Here is a 17,989-nt window from a genome sequence, read left to right on the forward strand (position 1 = left end):
AAAGAATGCACAGGGAGTTAATATGAAATATCGTGTTCTCACCAAGTGAAGGCCAAAAGATTTCATTACAGGATATACAAAGGACGCCTCTGTATAACTTACATAGGGACAAGGGGTGGAAGCATCCAGTTACTGCAAAACACACAGCCAACAGGCGGATCTCAGGAGAGTCTGCGCGTGGGCAGGGAGCGCCACTTTCTCACGGCGGAGGGGAGTGACTGTTCTGCCTTTGTTCCATTACATTAAAATGGTCATTTGAATTTTATGAGGCCCCTACATTTGTTGATCTGCAAGTTTCTTTAGGTTTTATTGCTACAAGATATCTATATGCATACATTCTTTACATCTAGTTTTAAGGTTACATATAATTTATATATAATATTTAATAAAAATTAAAATATATAAGATATAATAAAATACATACACACATGAGCAGAGGCAGAGCAACAAGAATAAGCTTTTAAGACACACAATCAGGAGAGAGAAGGGCCCATCAAAGTAAATGGACAAGGGGAAGGGGGCACCTGTAAATAGCGGGCATCCTGCCAGTTCAAAGAATAGAAACCTGCCTGGGGGCTTGGGTCAGCCAGATGAACAGTCAAGCCAGGGAGGGCACAGCTGATGATGACACATGCTGGCTGCTGCTTCTGTCCAGAGGGAAATGTCTCAAATACATTGTGGTTCTGATTGGGCTCATCACCCTCACACCCTCCAACACACACACACATACTTTGAGGTTTTGGGCCTCTGGCTTCCATAAGGAGAGAGCAGCTTAAATTTAACTTTGAGGGGCTGAGCCCTTTCCTCCAGGAGCAATGTCCATTCATGGGGACCACATGTAGAGGGAGACTTGCTGCTTATTTGTTGCCCATCGTACCACCTGTGTGTACCAGTGGGTCTCAGGTGCTCTTTCTGAATGGGGACCCTAATTGTGTTCAGTCGCAGCAGTTGTGGTGCCGTCCCCCATCACACCATCTGTTCTGGAGGAGGATGTTGCAGAGGCGCTGCTCCCTAAACTGGAGGTGCCTTGAGAAGCCCTGATGGGAAGGCTCGGAAAAACAGGGCACTGGGCACAGAGGCTTTTCATTGCTGCCCATCAGGGGGCCCCAAGTGTGGGCTGAGGGGCGGGGCTGGACAATATGAATGTAGCCGGGCAGATGTAGGCCGACGTCTTTCCAGGGTGCCTCTGCTGTGCACTGAATTTGGGAAATTAAGAGTGCTCACTCTGGAGCTTGGTGAAGATCTGAAAATCACAGCATTAGTAGCAGGAGTCATGTCCATAGCAAAGAGCTGAGGGCCTAAAGGAGGCTGCAAGGTCAGGTGGTCAGATGCCCTTGCTGTGATGGTGGAAATGGCTGCTGTGGAATTCATCTGCTGATGGGTGATAGCAGCGATCCGGGGGGAAGGGGCTGGGAGAGGAGTCAGGGAGGAAAGAGGAGGAGACAACGCACACATACGGGTGTAGGAGGCTCCCTTCTGAAGGGAGGCTGGAAGGAGAAAGATGTGGGGCTAGGAGGTGTGCGGCAGGGGTGAGAGGTCAGAGGTGCTAAAGCTGCAAACGAGTGAGGGCAGCCTCCTTTCTCATTAGGTGGAACCCCCAAAATGGGGGCAAGGTCAGTGGGAAGAGCCAGGGAAGAGTTTGGAATTATGGATATCAAATTTCACTCAATTCTTGGTGTGGGAGAAGGTGGAGGGACAGGCAGGGTGAGGGGCCCAGCAGCCACGTGGGCCAAGTCAGAGGGAGGAGGAGGAGCTGGGATCTATGAAGTGTAGGTGGCCGGGGGCAGGGAGTCTCAGCAGGTGTGGAGACAGCAGGGGCAGGCTGAGTGGCACTGCAGTTTGCCATGTCTTACTTTTTTTTTTTTTTTTTGAGACGGAGTCTCGCTCTGTGGCCAAGCTGGAGTGCACTGGCACGATCTTGGCTCATTGCAACGTCCACCTCCCAGGTTCAAGCCATTCTCCTGCCTCAGCCTCCTGAGTACCTGGGACTACAGGTGGGAGCCACCACGCCCAGCTAAGTTTTGTATTTTCAGTAGAGACGGTGTTTCACCATGTTGGCCAGGATGGTCTCCATCTCTCGTTTTTTTTTTTTTTTTTTTAAATTAAAAAGTAAACTTTAGCCGGGTATGGTGGCTCAAGCCTGTAATCCCAGCACTTTGGGAGGCCGAGGCGGGTGGATCACGAGATCAGGAGATTGAGACCAGCCTGACCAACATGGTGAAACCCCGTATCTACTAAAGGAACAACAAAAAAAAATTATCCTGTCATGGTGGCGCGGGCCTGCAATCCCAGCTACTCAGGAGGCTGAGGCAGGAGAATCGCTTGAACCCCGAGGGCGGAGGTTGCAGTGAGCCCAGATCACGCCATTGCACTCCAGCCTGGGCGACAGAGCGAGACTCCGTCTAAAAATAAATGAATGAATGAATGAATGAATAAATAAATAAATAAATGTAAACTTTAATGTCGAAAATGCAAACTTGGGGAGGGCAGAAAGATCACACACAAGGCTGTCACGTCACACTTGGAGGGTTGCACAGCCGCCGGGCAGAGGCGCCCCTCACTTCTCAGATGGTGGGGCAGCCGGGCACAGGCGCTTCTGACCTCCCAGACATGGCTGCTGCTGGGCAGAGGCGCTCCTCACTTCCCAGACAAAGTGGCTGCTGGGCAGAGGTGCTCCTCACTTCCCAGTGGGGCGGTGGCAGGGCAGAGGCGCTCCTCACTTCGCAGACGGTGCGGGGGCAGCGCAGAGGCGCTCCTCACTTCCCATATGGTGGGATTGCCGGACAGAGGCGCTCCTCACTTCCCAGATGGTGGGATTGTGGGGCAGCGGCGCTCCTCACTTCCCAGACGGTAGGGGGGCAGGGCAGAGACGCTCCTCACTTACCAGACTGTGCGGGAGCAGGGCAGAGGCGCTCCTCACTTCCCAGATGGTCGGATTGGGCAAAGGCGCTCCTTGCTGCGCAGACGGTGCAGGGGCAGGGCAGAGGCGCTCCTCACTTCGCAGAGGGTGGGATTGGGCAGAGGCGCTCCTCACTTCACAGACCTTGCGGGGGCAGGGCAGAGGCGCTCCTCACTTCCCAGATGGTGCGCGAGCAAGGCAGAGGTGCTCCTCACTTCCCAGACGACGGTGGGACTGGGCAGAGGCGCTCCTCAATTCCCAGGTGGCGGGATTGCCAGGCAGAGGTGTTCCTCACTTCCCAGATGATACGCGGGCAGGGCAGAGGCATTCCTCGTTTCCCAGATGGTGGGGTGGCCAGGCAGAGGCCCTTCTCACTTACCAGACAGTTGGGTTCCGGGCAGAGGCGCTCCTCGCTTCCCAGACGGTGGGCCTGCCCGACAGAGGCGCTCCTGACCTCACAGATGCTGCGGCTGCTGGGCTGGGGCCTCCTTACTTCCCAGACGGTGCAGTGGCTGGGCAGAGGTGCTCTTCACTTCCCAGACTGTGAGGCGGCCGGGTAGAGACGTTCCTCACTTCCCAGGCGAGGCCTAGCGAGGCAGAGGCGCTCCTCACTTCTCAGGCGGTGGGGTGGGAGTGCTGGGCAGAGGTGCTCCTCACCTCCCGGATGGGGCGGTGGCCAGGCAGAGGCGCTCCTCCCTTCCCAGACAGTGGGGTGGCTGGGCAGAGGCGCTCCTCACTTCCCAGATGGTGCAGGGACCAGGCAGAGATGCTCCTCAGGTCTCGATCTCTTGACCTCCTGATCCGCCCGCCTGGGCCTCCCAAAGTGCTGGATTACAGGCGTGAGCCACCACGCCTGCCCTGCCATGTCTTCTTTCTCCTCCCAAGCAGCTGTTTGCATCTCCTGGACATCCCCATGTTCTTATCCATGTTGCCCTGCTGGAGGCGTCCTTCCCCTTGAGAAGCCTGACCCAGCTCCAACAGTGCCTCAGGAGATAGGCAGGGAAGCTTAGCGGATGAGGGAAACTCGTCTCTATCCCACCTCAGTTGCAGGGGAGGGGTCGGTGGCAGCGGCAGCAGTGGTCCTGACAGCTTTCTTTCGCCGGACCCGTGGCCGGCAGCTCTGGGTGGAGAAGAGCTCCTTGATGCAAGAGCTGCGGGATACTTGGGCTGCATGTCCTCCCCCACCATCAGCAAGCCTGGAGAGCTGGGCAGGTGGTCTTTACCCAGCACCTTCAAGGCCGCCTTCTCTGGCCACAGGGAGCAGCCCAGAACTGGGGCAGGGAGCACTGTTGGAACTGGCTCAGGCTTCCCAAAGGGAAGGATGCCTCCAGCAGGGCTGTGTGAACTGGCGACTCCTTGTCCCTTGGAGTAGAAACTCACTGCATGCACCTGGGCCTTGTCAGTCTGGTTCTTTTCTGTCAAGCTCTTGAGGTGGACATTTCCCTCCAAGGGCCTGGGATTGTACCAGGAGGAAGTGAGGTTTCCCTGAGTCTCCAGGGGCCTAGAGGCGGAGGCTGCTTCCCCATTGCTACAGGGGCCCCTTTTCTTGTCCTCCTGCCCCTGGGTCTCTACCTGATCCACCTCCATTTGTTCTTCAGGCTCTTGTTCTGCCCTCACCTCCGTCTTTGGGAGCCTGGCTGGGATCACCCGCTCATCTAATGAAGGAAGCCGGAGGTTAAACTTGCCTCTCATACGAGGGATCCTCACGGGGCTGAGGTGTCCAAACATCATGGTGTTGCAAGCAGACAGCACGGGTTTCTTCCTTGAGGGGGGGCTCCAGCCCAAAGGAGGCAGGACCCTCAGTGGGGTGCCCGTGTTCCCAGGGAGAAAACACAGCCTCCTAGGGGCGACATCCCACCTGGCTGGAAAAGAAGGCCCAAGATGTCGCCGAGGGTTGAAGAGGAATCGGAAACAGCCCAAGATTCCCGGGGCAGGCACAGGTGCAGGAGGCACAGGTGCAGGAGCCACGGGGTGAGCCCGGCCAGCTGGGAGGGCCTCACGGACAAGACGAGCAGGTTGCCGATGGCATGGCGGGGACCTGTGGTGGAACCAGGAACAAAATACGCTTAGAAGAGCACGTTGCCAATCGCGTGGCCAGGACCTGCGGCGGAACCAGGAACAAAATATGTTTAGTGAGTTGCCCATTTTGAGCGAGTTGTGCACAGACGAAACTAAGGGTCAGAAGCGGAGAGGATACTCCTAAGTCACCCACTTCTCTGTGGCCGGGTGCGCACTGGGCACCTGGGAGTTTATGACATCACTATGGGCCTGGTGACAGAACCAGGGTGTGGAGAAGTGAGCAGGAGCCCAGCGAGGGTGCCTACAAGAGGAGTCAAAGGGCAAAAGGCAAGGCCCCTCCACCGGTCCAGCTGGACTCTCTAGCCTCAGGGACGTCCCACTCCTGGGGGCAGGTGTGTGGCCCTGGATGTCCCCCCCCACCTCCTGTGGTGCTGTGGAGGGTGCGGGGCTGATCCGCCAGAGCCCTTCCCACCTGGCATCTGGCCCAGGTGCTGGCTGACACCTAGTGGCCCTGTCTTGGCCGGCCCTGTCCCCCGGGTTACAGGGCCAGAACCTGGAAGCAGAGCGCAGGACCAGCCAGATCCCGCCAGGCTCCCCCGGGGCCTCTCCAGTGCCTCTATGCCGCCTGGAGCCAGGCCCGCCTTCTCCATGGCTGCCGTGGCCTCAAGGGCCACCAGGCTCGCTGCGCAGGCTTCCATGGAGAGGACACGGTGCCCTGACCTGACTGGATGCTGCCCCTTACCACATCCCTTCCTGGCAGGCAGGGTCTCCACTTCTTTTTACAAATTTGCCTGAGACCCTTCCTTAGGTCATCCAGGTGGTCATGGTCCAGCCAGGCTTTGAACCCAGGTTGTGCGATTCCGCAGCTGGTGCTCTGGCCTGTGTACCTCCTGATCATGGATACAGCATGTATTCTTATTTTTTCCTGTAGTCCGGGGGTACTTAGCATGGCGGCATATCTGTAATAAGCACATGCACACCTAGAAGGGGGTCTTCACTTCAACATATAAGTTGACCATGGCCCACTCTGGGCTCCAGTCCTCTGCAAAGATGTAGGGCAGGGACTACCAGTTGCCAGCACAGCACCATTCCACATTGTTCTTCTGATGGAGGCTTTCAGCCCAGATATTCTTTCTCGTCTGGTGGGTTCTCTCTCGTCTCGTCCAAGTATGTAACGATTATGTTCTAGATCAGCTTTGGTCTATCCTAAAAGAAACTCGCCAGTGGATTATACCATATAGATAAAAGTCAGTTTCTCTTGTCTTCCTAGAATGTGTCTAGAAAGCAAGTACATTATTTACAAGTTAATAGTGGATCAATGTATTGGATTAAAATATGACCAATGTAATTTGGTCATTGTGAGCATGCCAGCTTGGTCCACTCTTCACCACAATTTATGGAACCCTAAATATAACTCTAGATTTTCTTATGCCCAAGAGAAGGACATACTCTTGGGTGTCTGGACTAGGGAACTCCTGACCTCTAGTGATCTGCCCACTTCGCCCTCCCAAAGTGCTAGGATTACAGGCGTGAGCCACTGTGCCCAGCCAAATCATGTGAACTTTCTACATCCCAAGGGCACACAGCCTTCTGGGCCAGCATATAGACATCTGGCAGGGATCCAGGGTCCAGGAGTTAGATGCAATCCTTGAGCTCTAGTACCTTTATATTACCTGATCACAGAAGCTCAGGCCATGCGTGGGCAGGTACTAGGACCAGCACTGTGATGGGTAGGGCCCAGGCCCAGCCTTTCTCCATCAAATGAGCACTCAAGGTGAGGGGAGCACCAGCCTTTCATCTGCTGTGGTCAGGGCTGAAGTTCATGCTTCTGGTTGTAGGGGCTGAGTCACCCAGCAGCACTCACTCAGCTTTGGCCTGAAGCCTGATTTTGTAAATAAAATGATAATGGAGGAGACCAGATGCCTACAGTGTCATATTGCTGGAGATGTAACCGATCAAGATCAACATGTTTTGGTTCATTTGGATGATCGACTTAACAGAGAGCTTCCATACCCTCTCAAGGCCTGCATTTTTAATCTATTTAACATTTTTTTTATGCCAGGGTGTGACGTTTTCTTTTTTATAGGGAAATTAAAAAAAAAAAAAAGAATGCACAGGGAGTTAATATGAAATATCGTGTTCTCACCAAGTGAAGGCCAAAAGATTTCATTACAGGATATACAAAGGACGCCTCTGTATAACTTACATAGGGACAAGGGGTGGAAGCATCCAGTTACTGCAAAACACACAGCCAACAGGCGGATCTCAGGAGAGTCTGCACGTGGGCAGGGAGCGCCACTTTCTCACGGCGGAGGGGAGTGACTGTTCTGCCTTTGTTCCATTACATTAAAATGGTCATTTGAATTTTATGAGGCCCCTACATTTGTTGATCTGCAAGTTTCTTTAGGTTTTATTGCTACAAGATATCTATATGCATACATTCTTTACATCTAGTTTTAAGGTTACATATAATTTATATATAATATTTAATAAAAATTAAAATATATAAGATATAATAAAATACATACACACATGAGCAGAGGCAGAGCAACAAGAATAAGCTTTTAAGACACACAATCAGGAGAGAGAAGGGCCCATCAAAGTAAATGGACAAGGGGAAGGGGGCACCTGTAAATAGCGGGCATCCTGCCAGTTCAAAGAATAGAAACCTGCCTGGGGGCTTGGGTCAGCCAGATGAACAGTCAAGCCAGGGAGGGCACAGCTGATGATGACACATGCTGGCTGCTGCTTCTGTCCAGAGGGAAATGTCTCAAATACATTGTGGTTCTGATTGGGCTCATCACCCTCACACCCTCCAACACACACACACATACTTTGAGGTTTTGGGCCTCTGGCTTCCATAAGGAGAGAGCAGCTTAAATTTAACTTTGAGGGGCTGAGCCCTTTCCTCCAGGAGCAATGTCCATTCATGGGGACCACATGTAGAGGGAGACTTGCTGCTTATTTGTTGCCCATCGTACCACCTGTGTGTACCAGTGGGTCTCAGGTGCTCTTTCTGAATGGGGACCCTAATTGTGTTCAGTCGCAGCAGTTGTGGTGCCGTCCCCCATCACACCATCTGTTCTGGAGGAGGATGTTGCAGAGGCGCTGCTCCCTAAACTGGAGGTGCCTTGAGAAGCCCTGATGGGAAGGCTCGGAAAAACAGGGCACTGGGCACAGAGGCTTTTCATTGCTGCCCATCAGGGGGCCCCAAGTGTGGGCTGAGGGGCGGGGCTGGACAATATGAATGTAGCCGGGCAGATGTAGGCCGACGTCTTTCCAGGGTGCCTCTACTGTGCACTGAATTTGGGAAATTAAGAGTGCTCACTCTGGAGCTTGGTGAAGATCTGAAAATCACAGCATTAGTAGCAGGAGTCATGTCCATAGCAAAGAGCTGAGGGCCTAAAGGAGGCTGCAAGGTCAGGTGGTCAGATGCCCTTGCTGTGATGGTGGAAATGGCTGCTGTGGAATTCATCTGCTGATGGGTGATAGCAGCGATCCGGGGGGAAGGGGCTGGGAGAGGAGTCAGGGAGGAAAGAGGAGGAGACAACGCACACATACGGGTGTAGGAGGCTCCCTTCTGAAGGGAGGCTGGAAGGAGAAAGATGTGGGGCTAGGAGGTGTGCGGCAGGGGTGAGAGGTCAGAGGTGCTAAAGCTGCAAACGAGTGAGGGCAGCCTCCTTTCTCATTAGGTGGAACCCCCAAAATGGGGGCAAGGTCAGTGGGAAGAGCCAGGGAAGAGTTTGGAATTATGGATATCAAATTTCACTCAATTCTTGGTGTGGGAGAAGGTGGAGGGACAGGCAGGGTGAGGGGCCCAGCAGCCACGTGGGCCAAGTCAGAGGGAGGAGGAGGAGCTGGGATCTATGAAGTGTAGGTGGCCGGGGGCAGGGAGTCTCAGCAGGTGTGGAGACAGCAGGGGCAGGCTGAGTGGCACTGCAGTTTGCCATGTCTTACTTTTTTTTTTTTTTTTTGAGACGGAGTCTCGCTCTGTGGCCAAGCTGGAGTGCACTGGCACGATCTTGGCTCATTGCAACGTCCACCTCCCAGGTTCAAGCCATTCTCCTGCCTCAGCCTCCTGAGTACCTGGGACTACAGGTGGGAGCCACCACGCCCAGCTAAGTTTTGTATTTTCAGTAGAGACGGTGTTTCACCATGTTGGCCAGGATGGTCTCCATCTCTCGTTTTTTTTTTTTTTTTTTTAAATTAAAAAGTAAACTTTAGCCGGGTATGGTGGCTCAAGCCTGTAATCCCAGCACTTTGGGAGGCCGAGGCGGGTGGATCACGAGATCAGGAGATTGAGACCAGCCTGACCAACATGGTGAAACCCCGTATCTACTGAAGGAACAACAAAAAAAAATTATCCTGTCATGGTGGCGCGGGCCTGCAATCCCAGCTACTCAGGAGGCTGAGGCAGGAGAATCGCTTGAACCCCGAGGGCGGAGGTTGCAGTGAGCCCAGATCACGCCATTGCACTCCAGCCTGGGCGACAGAGCGAGACTCCGTCTAAAAATAAATGAATGAATGAATGAATGAATAAATAAATAAATAAATGTAAACTTTAATGTCGAAAATGCAAACTTGGGGAGGGCAGAAAGATCACACACAAGGCTGTCACGTCACACTTGGAGGGTTGCACAGCCGCCGGGCAGAGGCGCCCCTCACTTCTCAGATGGTGGGGCAGCCGGGCACAGGCGCTTCTGACCTCCCAGACATGGCTGCTGCTGGGCAGAGGCGCTCCTCACTTCCCAGACAAAGTGGCTGCTGGGCAGAGGTGCTCCTCACTTCCCAGTGGGGCGGTGGCAGGGCAGAGGCGCTCCTCACTTCGCAGACGGTGCGGGGGCAGCGCAGAGGCGCTCCTCACTTCCCATATGGTGGGATTGCCGGACAGAGGCGCTCCTCACTTCCCAGATGGTGGGATTGCGGGGCAGCGGCGCTCCTCACTTCCCAGACGGTAGGGGGGCAGGGCAGAGACGCTCCTCACTTACCAGACTGTGCGGGAGCAGGGCAGAGGCGCTCCTCACTTCCCAGATGGTCGGATTGGGCAAAGGCGCTCCTTGCTGCGCAGACGGTGCAGGGGCAGGGCAGAGGCGCTCCTCACTTCGCAGAGGGTGGGATTGGGCAGAGGCGCTCCTCACTTCACAGACCTTGCGGGGGCAGGGCAGAGGCGCTCCTCACTTCCCAGATGGTGCGCGAGCAAGGCAGAGGTGCTCCTCACTTCCCAGACGACGGTGGGACTGGGCAGAGGCGCTCCTCAATTCCCAGATGGCGGGATTGCCAGGCAGAGGTGTTCCTCACTTCCCAGATGATACGCGGGCAGGGCAGAGGCATTCCTCGTTTCCCAGATGGTGGGGTGGCCAGGCAGAGGCCCTTCTCACTTACCAGACAGTTGGGTTCCGGGCAGAGGCGCTCCTCGCTTCCCAGACGGTGGGCCTGCCCGACAGAGGCGCTCCTGACCTCACAGATGCTGCGGCTGCTGGGCTGGGGCCTCCTTACTTCCCAGACGGTGCAGTGGCTGGGCAGAGGTGCTCTTCACTTCCCAGACTGTGAGGCGGCCGGGTAGAGACGTTCCTCACTTCCCAGGCGAGGCCTAGCGAGGCAGAGGCGCTCCTCACTTCTCAGGCGGTGGGGTGGGAGTGCTGGGCAGAGGTGCTCCTCACCTCCCGGATGGGGCGGTGGCCAGGCAGAGGCGCTCCTCCCTTCCCAGACAGTGGGGTGGCTGGGCAGAGGCGCTCCTCACTTCCCAGATGGTGCAGGGACCAGGCAGAGATGCTCCTCAGGTCTCGATCTCTTGACCTCCTGATCCGCCCGCCTGGGCCTCCCAAAGTGCTGGATTACAGGCGTGAGCCACCACGCCTGCCCTGCCATGTCTTCTTTCTCCTCCCAAGCAGCTGTTTGCATCTCCTGGACATCCCCATGTTCTTATCCATGTTGCCCTGCTGGAGGCGTCCTTCCCCTTGAGAAGCCTGACCCAGCTCCAACAGTGCCTCAGGAGATAGGCAGGGAAGCTTAGCGGATGAGGGAAACTCGTCTCTATCCCACCTCAGTTGCAGGGGAGGGGTCGGTAGCAGCGGCAGCAGTGGTCCTGACAGCTTTCTTTCGCCGGACCCGTGGCCGGCAGCTCTGGGTGGAGAAGAGCTCCTTGATGCAAGAGCTGCGGGATACTTGGGCTGCATGTCCTCCCCCACCATCAGCAAGCCTGGAGAGCTGGGCAGGTGGTCTTTACCCAGCACCTTCAAGGCCGCCTTCTCTGGCCACAGGGAGCAGCCCAGAACTGGGGCAGGGAGCACTGTTGGAACTGGCTCAGGCTTCCCAAAGGGAAGGATGCCTCCAGCAGGGCTGTGTGAACTGGCGACTCCTTGTCCCTTGGAGTAGAAACTCACTGCATGCACCTGGGCCTTGTCAGTCTGGTTCTTTTCTGTCAAGCTCTTGAGGTGGACATTTCCCTCCAAGGGCCTGGGATTGTACCAGGAGGAAGTGAGGTTTCCCTGAGTCTCCAGGGGCCTAGAGGCGGAGGCTGCTTCCCCATTGCTACAGGGGCCCCTTTTCTTGTCCTCCTGCCCCTGGGTCTCTACCTGATCCACCTCCATTTGTTCTTCAGGCTCTTGTTCTGCCCTCACCTCCGTCTTTGGGAGCCTGGCTGGGATCACCCGCTCATCTAATGAAGGAAGCCGGAGGTTAAACTTGCCTCTCATACGAGGGATCCTCACGGGGCTGAGGTGTCCAAACATCATGGTGTTGCAAGCAGACAGCACGGGTTTCTTCCTTGAGGGGGGGCTCCAGCCCAAAGGAGGCAGGACCCTCAGTGGGGTGCCCGTGTTCCCAGGGAGAAAACACAGCCTCCTAGGGGCGACATCCCACCTGGCTGGAAAAGAAGGCCCAAGATGTCGCCGAGGGTTGAAGAGGAATCGGAAACAGCCCAAGATTCCCGGGGCAGGCACAGGTGCAGGAGGCACAGGTGCAGGAGCCACGGGGTGAGCCCGGCCAGCTGGGAAGGCCTCACGGACAAGACGAGCAGGTTGCCGATGGCATGGCGGGGACCTGTGGTGGAACCAGGAACAAAATACGCTTAGAAGAGCACGTTGCCAATCGCGTGGCCAGGACCTGCGGCGGAACCAGGAACAAAATATGCTTAGTGAGTTGCCCATTTTGAGCGAGTTGTGCACAGACGAAACTAAGGGTCAGAAGCGGAGAGGATACTCCTAAGTCACCCACTTCTCTGTGGCCGGGTGCGCACTGGGCACCTGGGAGTTTATGACATCACTATGGGGCTGGTGACAGAACCAGGGTGTGGAGGAGTGAGCAGGAGCCCAGCGAGGGTGCCTACAAGAGGAGTCAAAGGGCAAAAGGCAAGGCCCCTCCACCGGTCCAGCTGGACTCTCTAGCCTCAGGGACGTCCCACTCCTGGGGGCAGGTGTGTGGCCCTGGATGTCCCCCCCCCCCTCCTGTGGTGCTGTGGAGGGTGCGGGGCTGATCCGCCAGAGCCCTTCCCACCTGGCATCTGGCCCAGGTGCTGGCTGACACCCAGTGGCCCTGTCTTGGCCGGCCCTGTCCCCCGGGTTACAGGGCCAGAACCTGGAAGCAGAGCGCAGGACCAGCCAGATCCCGCCAGGCTCCCCCGGGGCCTCTCCAGTGCCTCTATGCCGCCTGGAGCCAGGCCCGCCTTCTCCATGGCTGCCGTGGCCTCAAGGGCCACCAGGCTCGCTGCGCAGGCTTCCATGGAGAGGACGCGGTGCCCTGACCTGACTGGATGCTGCCCCTTACCACATCCCTTCCTGGCAGGCAGGGTCTCCACTTCTTTTTACAAATTTGCCTGAGACCCTTCCTTAGGTCATCCAGGTGGTCATGGTCCAGCCAGGCTTTGAACCCAGGTTGTGCGATTCCGCAGCTGGTGCTCTGGCCTGTGTACCTCCTGATCATGGATACAGCATGTATTCTTATTTTTTCCTGTAGTCCGGGGATACTTAGCGTGGCGGCATATCTGTAATAAGCACATGCACACCTAGAAGGAGGTCTTCACTTCAACATATAAGTTGACCATGGCCCACTCTGGGCTCCAGTCCTCTGCAAAGATGTAGGGCAGGGACTACCAGTTGCCAGCACAGCACCATTCCACATTGTTCTTCTGATGGAGGCTTTCAGCCCAGATGTTCTTTCTCGTCTGGTGGGTTCTCTCTCGTCTCATCCAAGTATGTAACGATTATGTTCTAGATCAGCTTTGGTCTATCCTAAAAGAAACTCGCCAGTGGATTATACCATATAGATAAAAGTCAGTTTCTCTTGTCTTCCTAGAATGTGTCTAGAAAGCAAGTACATTATTTACAAGTTAATAGTGGATCAATGTATTGGATTAAAATATGACCAATGTAATTTGGTCATTGTGAGCATGCCAGCTTGGTCCACTCTTCACAATTTATGGTACCCTAAATATAACTCTAGATTTTCTTATGCCCAAGAGAAGGACATACTCTTGGGTGTCTGGACTAGGGAAACAGGTATGAAAAACCATTCGGCCACTCTACATCTTTTTTTTGGAGAACTGAAACCATCTATATGCAAATATATTATTAAAAGGCAAGAAAGTTACTTCTGTCATTTTGTTAATTGTTTTCTGGTTGTTTTGTAGATCTTTTGTTTCTTCTTTTATTGTTTCCTTTATGGTTTGGTGAGTTTCTGTACTGATAAGCTTTGATTCCTTTATTTCATTGACATATCTGGTGTAATTTTTGTCTCTTGGGTTACTCTGTAGCTTACATTTAAAAACTTATAGTTATGATAGAGTATTTAAAGCTGATAAAAAGTTTTGATCACACACAAACATGCTGTACTCCCCCCATATCCCCTGTCAATGCACAAAATTTGCACTTTTTTGCCTTAATTTATATTGTTCTGTAGTGGGTATTTATTAAGAACTCATGTAGGTATAAATATTTTTGACTATTTTGATGTTCAACTTTCTCAAGGGTGATTTGAAAGATTCTAAAGCCTCATTTCAGTAACGTAGAATTCTCAATTTGAATGTGAATTTACTTTTAACAAGTTGATAGTGTCCTGTGTTTTTGCATTAGTAGTTATTGTTCTTTCACTTGTGATTGAAGCATTCCCTTAAGCATTTCTTGTCAGGCTGGTCTTATGGTGACAAATTCCATAAGCATTTGCTTGTCTGGGAAAGACTTTATTTCTTTAATTTGTGATAGGTATCTGTGCTAAGTACAGTACTCTTTGCTAACTGATTTCTCATTATCACCTAGAATATATCATCCTAATCTCTCCTAGCCTTCAAGGTTTCTGCTATGAAAACTCCTGATAGTCTAAAGGAGACTTACTTATTTGTGATTTGATGCTTCTCTCTTGCTAATTTTAGAATGTTTTTCTTTGTGTTTGACTTTTGACAAATTGATTATAATGTGCCTTATAAAAGGCCTTTTTGGGTTGAATATGTATGGGACCCTTTAAGCTTCATGGAACTGGATGTCCATATCTCTCCCAAGAGTTGGGAGATTTTCAGCTATTATTTTGTTAAATAAGTTTTCTGTGTCTATCTGTCTCTTCTCTCTGTTTCTCTTCTATATTGCAAAAATTCATTATCTTAATGTCATGGCAGAAGTCTCATAGGCTTTCCTTGCTTCCTTTTATTCTTTTCTTTCTCCTTCTTTCCCTCAGGCTGGGTTATTTCAAAAGTCCTGTCTGCAAGTTCAGAAATTCTTTCTTTTGTTTGATCTAATGTGCCATTGAAGCTCTCCGTTGTACTTTTTATTTCATTCATTCAGTACTTCATTCCTAAGGTTTCTGTTGGTTTGCTTGTTTTCTTTAAAGATATCTATGTCTTTGTTGAATTTCTCATTCAGGTTATGGCTTGTTTTTTATTATTATTTGATTAAGATTTCTATCTGTATTCTCTTGTATCACATTGAATTTTCTTAAGATCTATACTTCAAATTCCTTTTAAGGCAATTTGAAAATTTCCATTTATTTAGGGTAACTTTGTGAAGAATTATTGTGCACCTTTAGTGGTGTCAAGTTTCATTGCATTTTCATGTTTCTTATCTCCTATGTTTATATTTATGAGACTGTTGACATGGTCACCTGTTCTAATTGTGTAGAGTGGCTTATGTAGAGAAAGATTTTCATCTGGAGATGTATCTTAGGGTGTCAGTTGGATGAGCTGCACCTGCTTTAGTTCCAGGAGGATACAGTAGTGTAGTATCTGTGCTTTTCTTTTGCCTTTTTTTTTTCTCTTGCTAGTATCCATTTTGGTGATACCTGTGCATGCCTCGGTGACCTAGGCTGCAGGAGCATGTGCAGTTTGTTTTTCTACTCAGGATCGGGGGTTGTGGGGGAAGGCGGCGGTCTCAGGAAGCTGCATGCCTAGCTAGTGAGTGTGTTACTGAGTCACAGGGGTTGGTTCACCAGTTTGAGATGGGACTCCCCTGGAAACACTCGCCTGGCTGTGGATTACTGGCTTGAGATGGGGATCTTCTGGAAGCAACAGGCCCAGTTGGTGAGCACACCGATGGCACAAGAAATCAGTCCACAGTTAAGAGTGCTGCAGTCACTGGGATGTGGAAGGCAAACCTCTTTGAGAGTTTGTTTCTAGGACATAGAGAGCAATAGCTGCTTTCCTGGAGAATCCTGTTGTAATGACAGGGTAGCCTCTGGGGTGGAAGGAGGGAGTGACCACTAGTTCGTGGAGCAGAATATACTCAGCTATGGCTTGGCTTTCTAGATGGTGCTGTATGTGGGCTCCTCTTCTGGGGCAGTATAGCCCTGTGGACACCAAGCAGCTCCCTAAACTGAGCTGAGAATCTGTGGGCATTTACAGGAGTTCCCAGCAACAAAGAATGCAGGTGTCCACAATGTTAATGGGACTGCTGGAGTTTGTTTGCTTACCTTTTTCCCACTGAGGAAATGGTCTTCTTGTTCCCAGCTGATCCTGACTAGGAAGACTGTGTGGCAGAAGCAGGGTATTTTGCTTTCCTCTTTATTTGGCCACCCCTAACGGTTTCCTTGACCCTCAGGTTTTCTGTCTCTTCTCTGCTGTCCAGGGTTCTCTCTCAAACACTCCAGTCCAAATGAACTTGTTTAGTCACTGTTTTTGTCCTTTTTTCTGGAGGGCACAGGCATTAACCTCCTCTCATGTGCCATCTTGCTAGGCCTTCCATGACCTTCTTTTTCAAAAGTGGGATGGAATGAAATGGAAGGGAATGAAATTGAATATGTGAGAGTGCATCAAGCACTATTTCATAAAACTTTTGTTTTCACTTATAAATATGGGGGGTACTCAGAGTCACAATGTAAATTTTCTATTTTTACTTAGAGTCAAAAAGTTTGAATTTGCAGGCATATATAATATGTTAGTAGCAGCTGACGTATATACCTGTTGAATATACCTGTTGAAGTACCAATGTGAGGGAGTTATCTGTTGCCTTTTTGATATAAAAATGGGGCTTCTATTAATATATTTAGATCAATGGTGTAACTTTTATATTCATATCTCTATTCTTAGTCTCCCCACTTTCCACAGTATCTCTTGTCCTCACGTGTGGGTTCAGAGCTTTAGGCCTCACCTTTCCTGCATCAGGAGAAGCTACATCTTTCCATGCTGTGCTCATGCCGGTTTTTGCAAACCTGAAGCTCCAGTTCTTGTAATTCGATCATGTGCTAATTTCCTCAAACCTTTGTACCCAGTTTGGTAAAGCAAAGTCCACCAAACAGCAGGGATGAAGGGACCTTTGCAAGATCACTAGAACTTTCCTTGCCTCCAGGGCCAGGAAGAGCCTGGGCCTTCCATGGAAAGACCTGGAGAGACTGGCTCACTGCTGAGGAGGCTGCTGCTCTTCCCTTAGGTCAGGGAACAATTTTCGCTTTCAAATAAGCTGTTTATTCCAGATGTTGGGGCTTCTGGGTTTAGGGATTTGTAGCTGCTTTGAAATCATTTGCAAGACATATGGAGCCAGATTGCTTCAGTAAGTACACCCTGGACAGGGCCTGGACCCAGACTTTGCCAACACCACCCAGTGAACCTGTTTGTGTTGCCTGTGGCATTTGGCTTGAGTTTCAGGGGACTACTTTCTGGTGGGACCCAATATAAGGTGGCTGCATGGACATGTTTTGACCCTAGTGCTCTAGGACAAGGAAGGAAGAGTAGAGAAACAAGGAGAAGGCAGCAGATGAAGGGTTGTTATGAGCAAAGGTGGACCACCTTGATTTCATGAAATTCTTACTATTTCAATGATTTGCTTAAAATAAAATTTTGTTGTACACATTGCAAAAGCAATTCAAAGGTGACTTATAGAATATTTACAAACTTCAGAAAACTGAAAAATCAGACACTAATAAAACTTATTGCAATATATAAAATAATAGATGATCTTATGGAATGAGACTGTTCTCAGATGGCAGAATATGACTAAAGATTTCATGTTTCTCAAGTTATACAAATTTAGTATCATTACTGTAAGCAACTGAATGAGATGAAGCAGAATAAAATTTTTATTTTAAAATTTTGATGGAAGGCTAAATCAAACATTATTAAGGCTAATCAATACAATCAAATAAGAGGTACAGGTTAGAGGGTATCAAAGTAAATCACAATATTTATCGCAATCTGATAGTAAATAAAGATATTACTGATTTTACTTTAAGTGGGGGAAAGTTTATTTAGTAAATGAGCCTGGTAGAACTGGTTATTTTTCTGGAAATAAATAATACTGGCCTCCTATCTCCTTTTGTCGGCCGACAAAAGGATTTATGCAAATTTGTATTTCTGTTAGCTTTAGATGAGAGCCTTGATAACAGTAGATCCTCTTGTTAAGTTCTATCTGGAATGCGTGTCATTTCACTGAATTTAGAGATGCCTTTATACCTTTGGATGACAGGGTGGGTTACTGTCAGGTGTCTCCTAGAGCTTCTCACCCCAGCTTTCATTTTACTCACCCAGGCGTTTATTTTGAGCCAAAGTGCAGCAGTATAAAAATGGATTTTGCTCTTTTGGTGGCTGGCTATGGCTATGAAGGAGCAGAATTGAATAAAAATAAATACTGGCTGGTGAAGAACAGGTATAAACTGCCA

At 51.0% G+C, this 17,989-nt stretch overlaps 1 protein-coding gene across 7 annotated transcripts in view; it reads right to left on the minus strand.

Moving 5' to 3' along the window:
• Window positions 1-9,459: 9,459 nt before the first annotated feature.
• LOC100454453 (putative UPF0607 protein ENSP00000382826) overlaps window positions 9,460-17,989 on the minus strand; it is a 29,419-nt gene continuing 20,889 nt past the window's right edge. For all 7 annotated transcript variants that reach the window (XM_054521060.2, XM_054521062.2, XM_054521059.2 and 4 more), the window contains one exon: window positions 9,460-11,959. In XM_054521060.2, the coding sequence (XP_054377035.2) occupies window positions 10,753-11,959 (1,207 nt within the window). In that variant the 3' untranslated portion in view covers window positions 9,460-10,752. The remainder of the gene's footprint in view (window positions 11,960-17,989) is intronic.

The sequence above is a fragment of the Pongo abelii genome, chromosome 13 (genome assembly GCF_028885655.2).
Source record: "Pongo abelii isolate AG06213 chromosome 13, NHGRI_mPonAbe1-v2.0_pri, whole genome shotgun sequence".
Taxonomy (NCBI): domain Eukaryota; kingdom Metazoa; phylum Chordata; class Mammalia; order Primates; family Hominidae; genus Pongo; species Pongo abelii.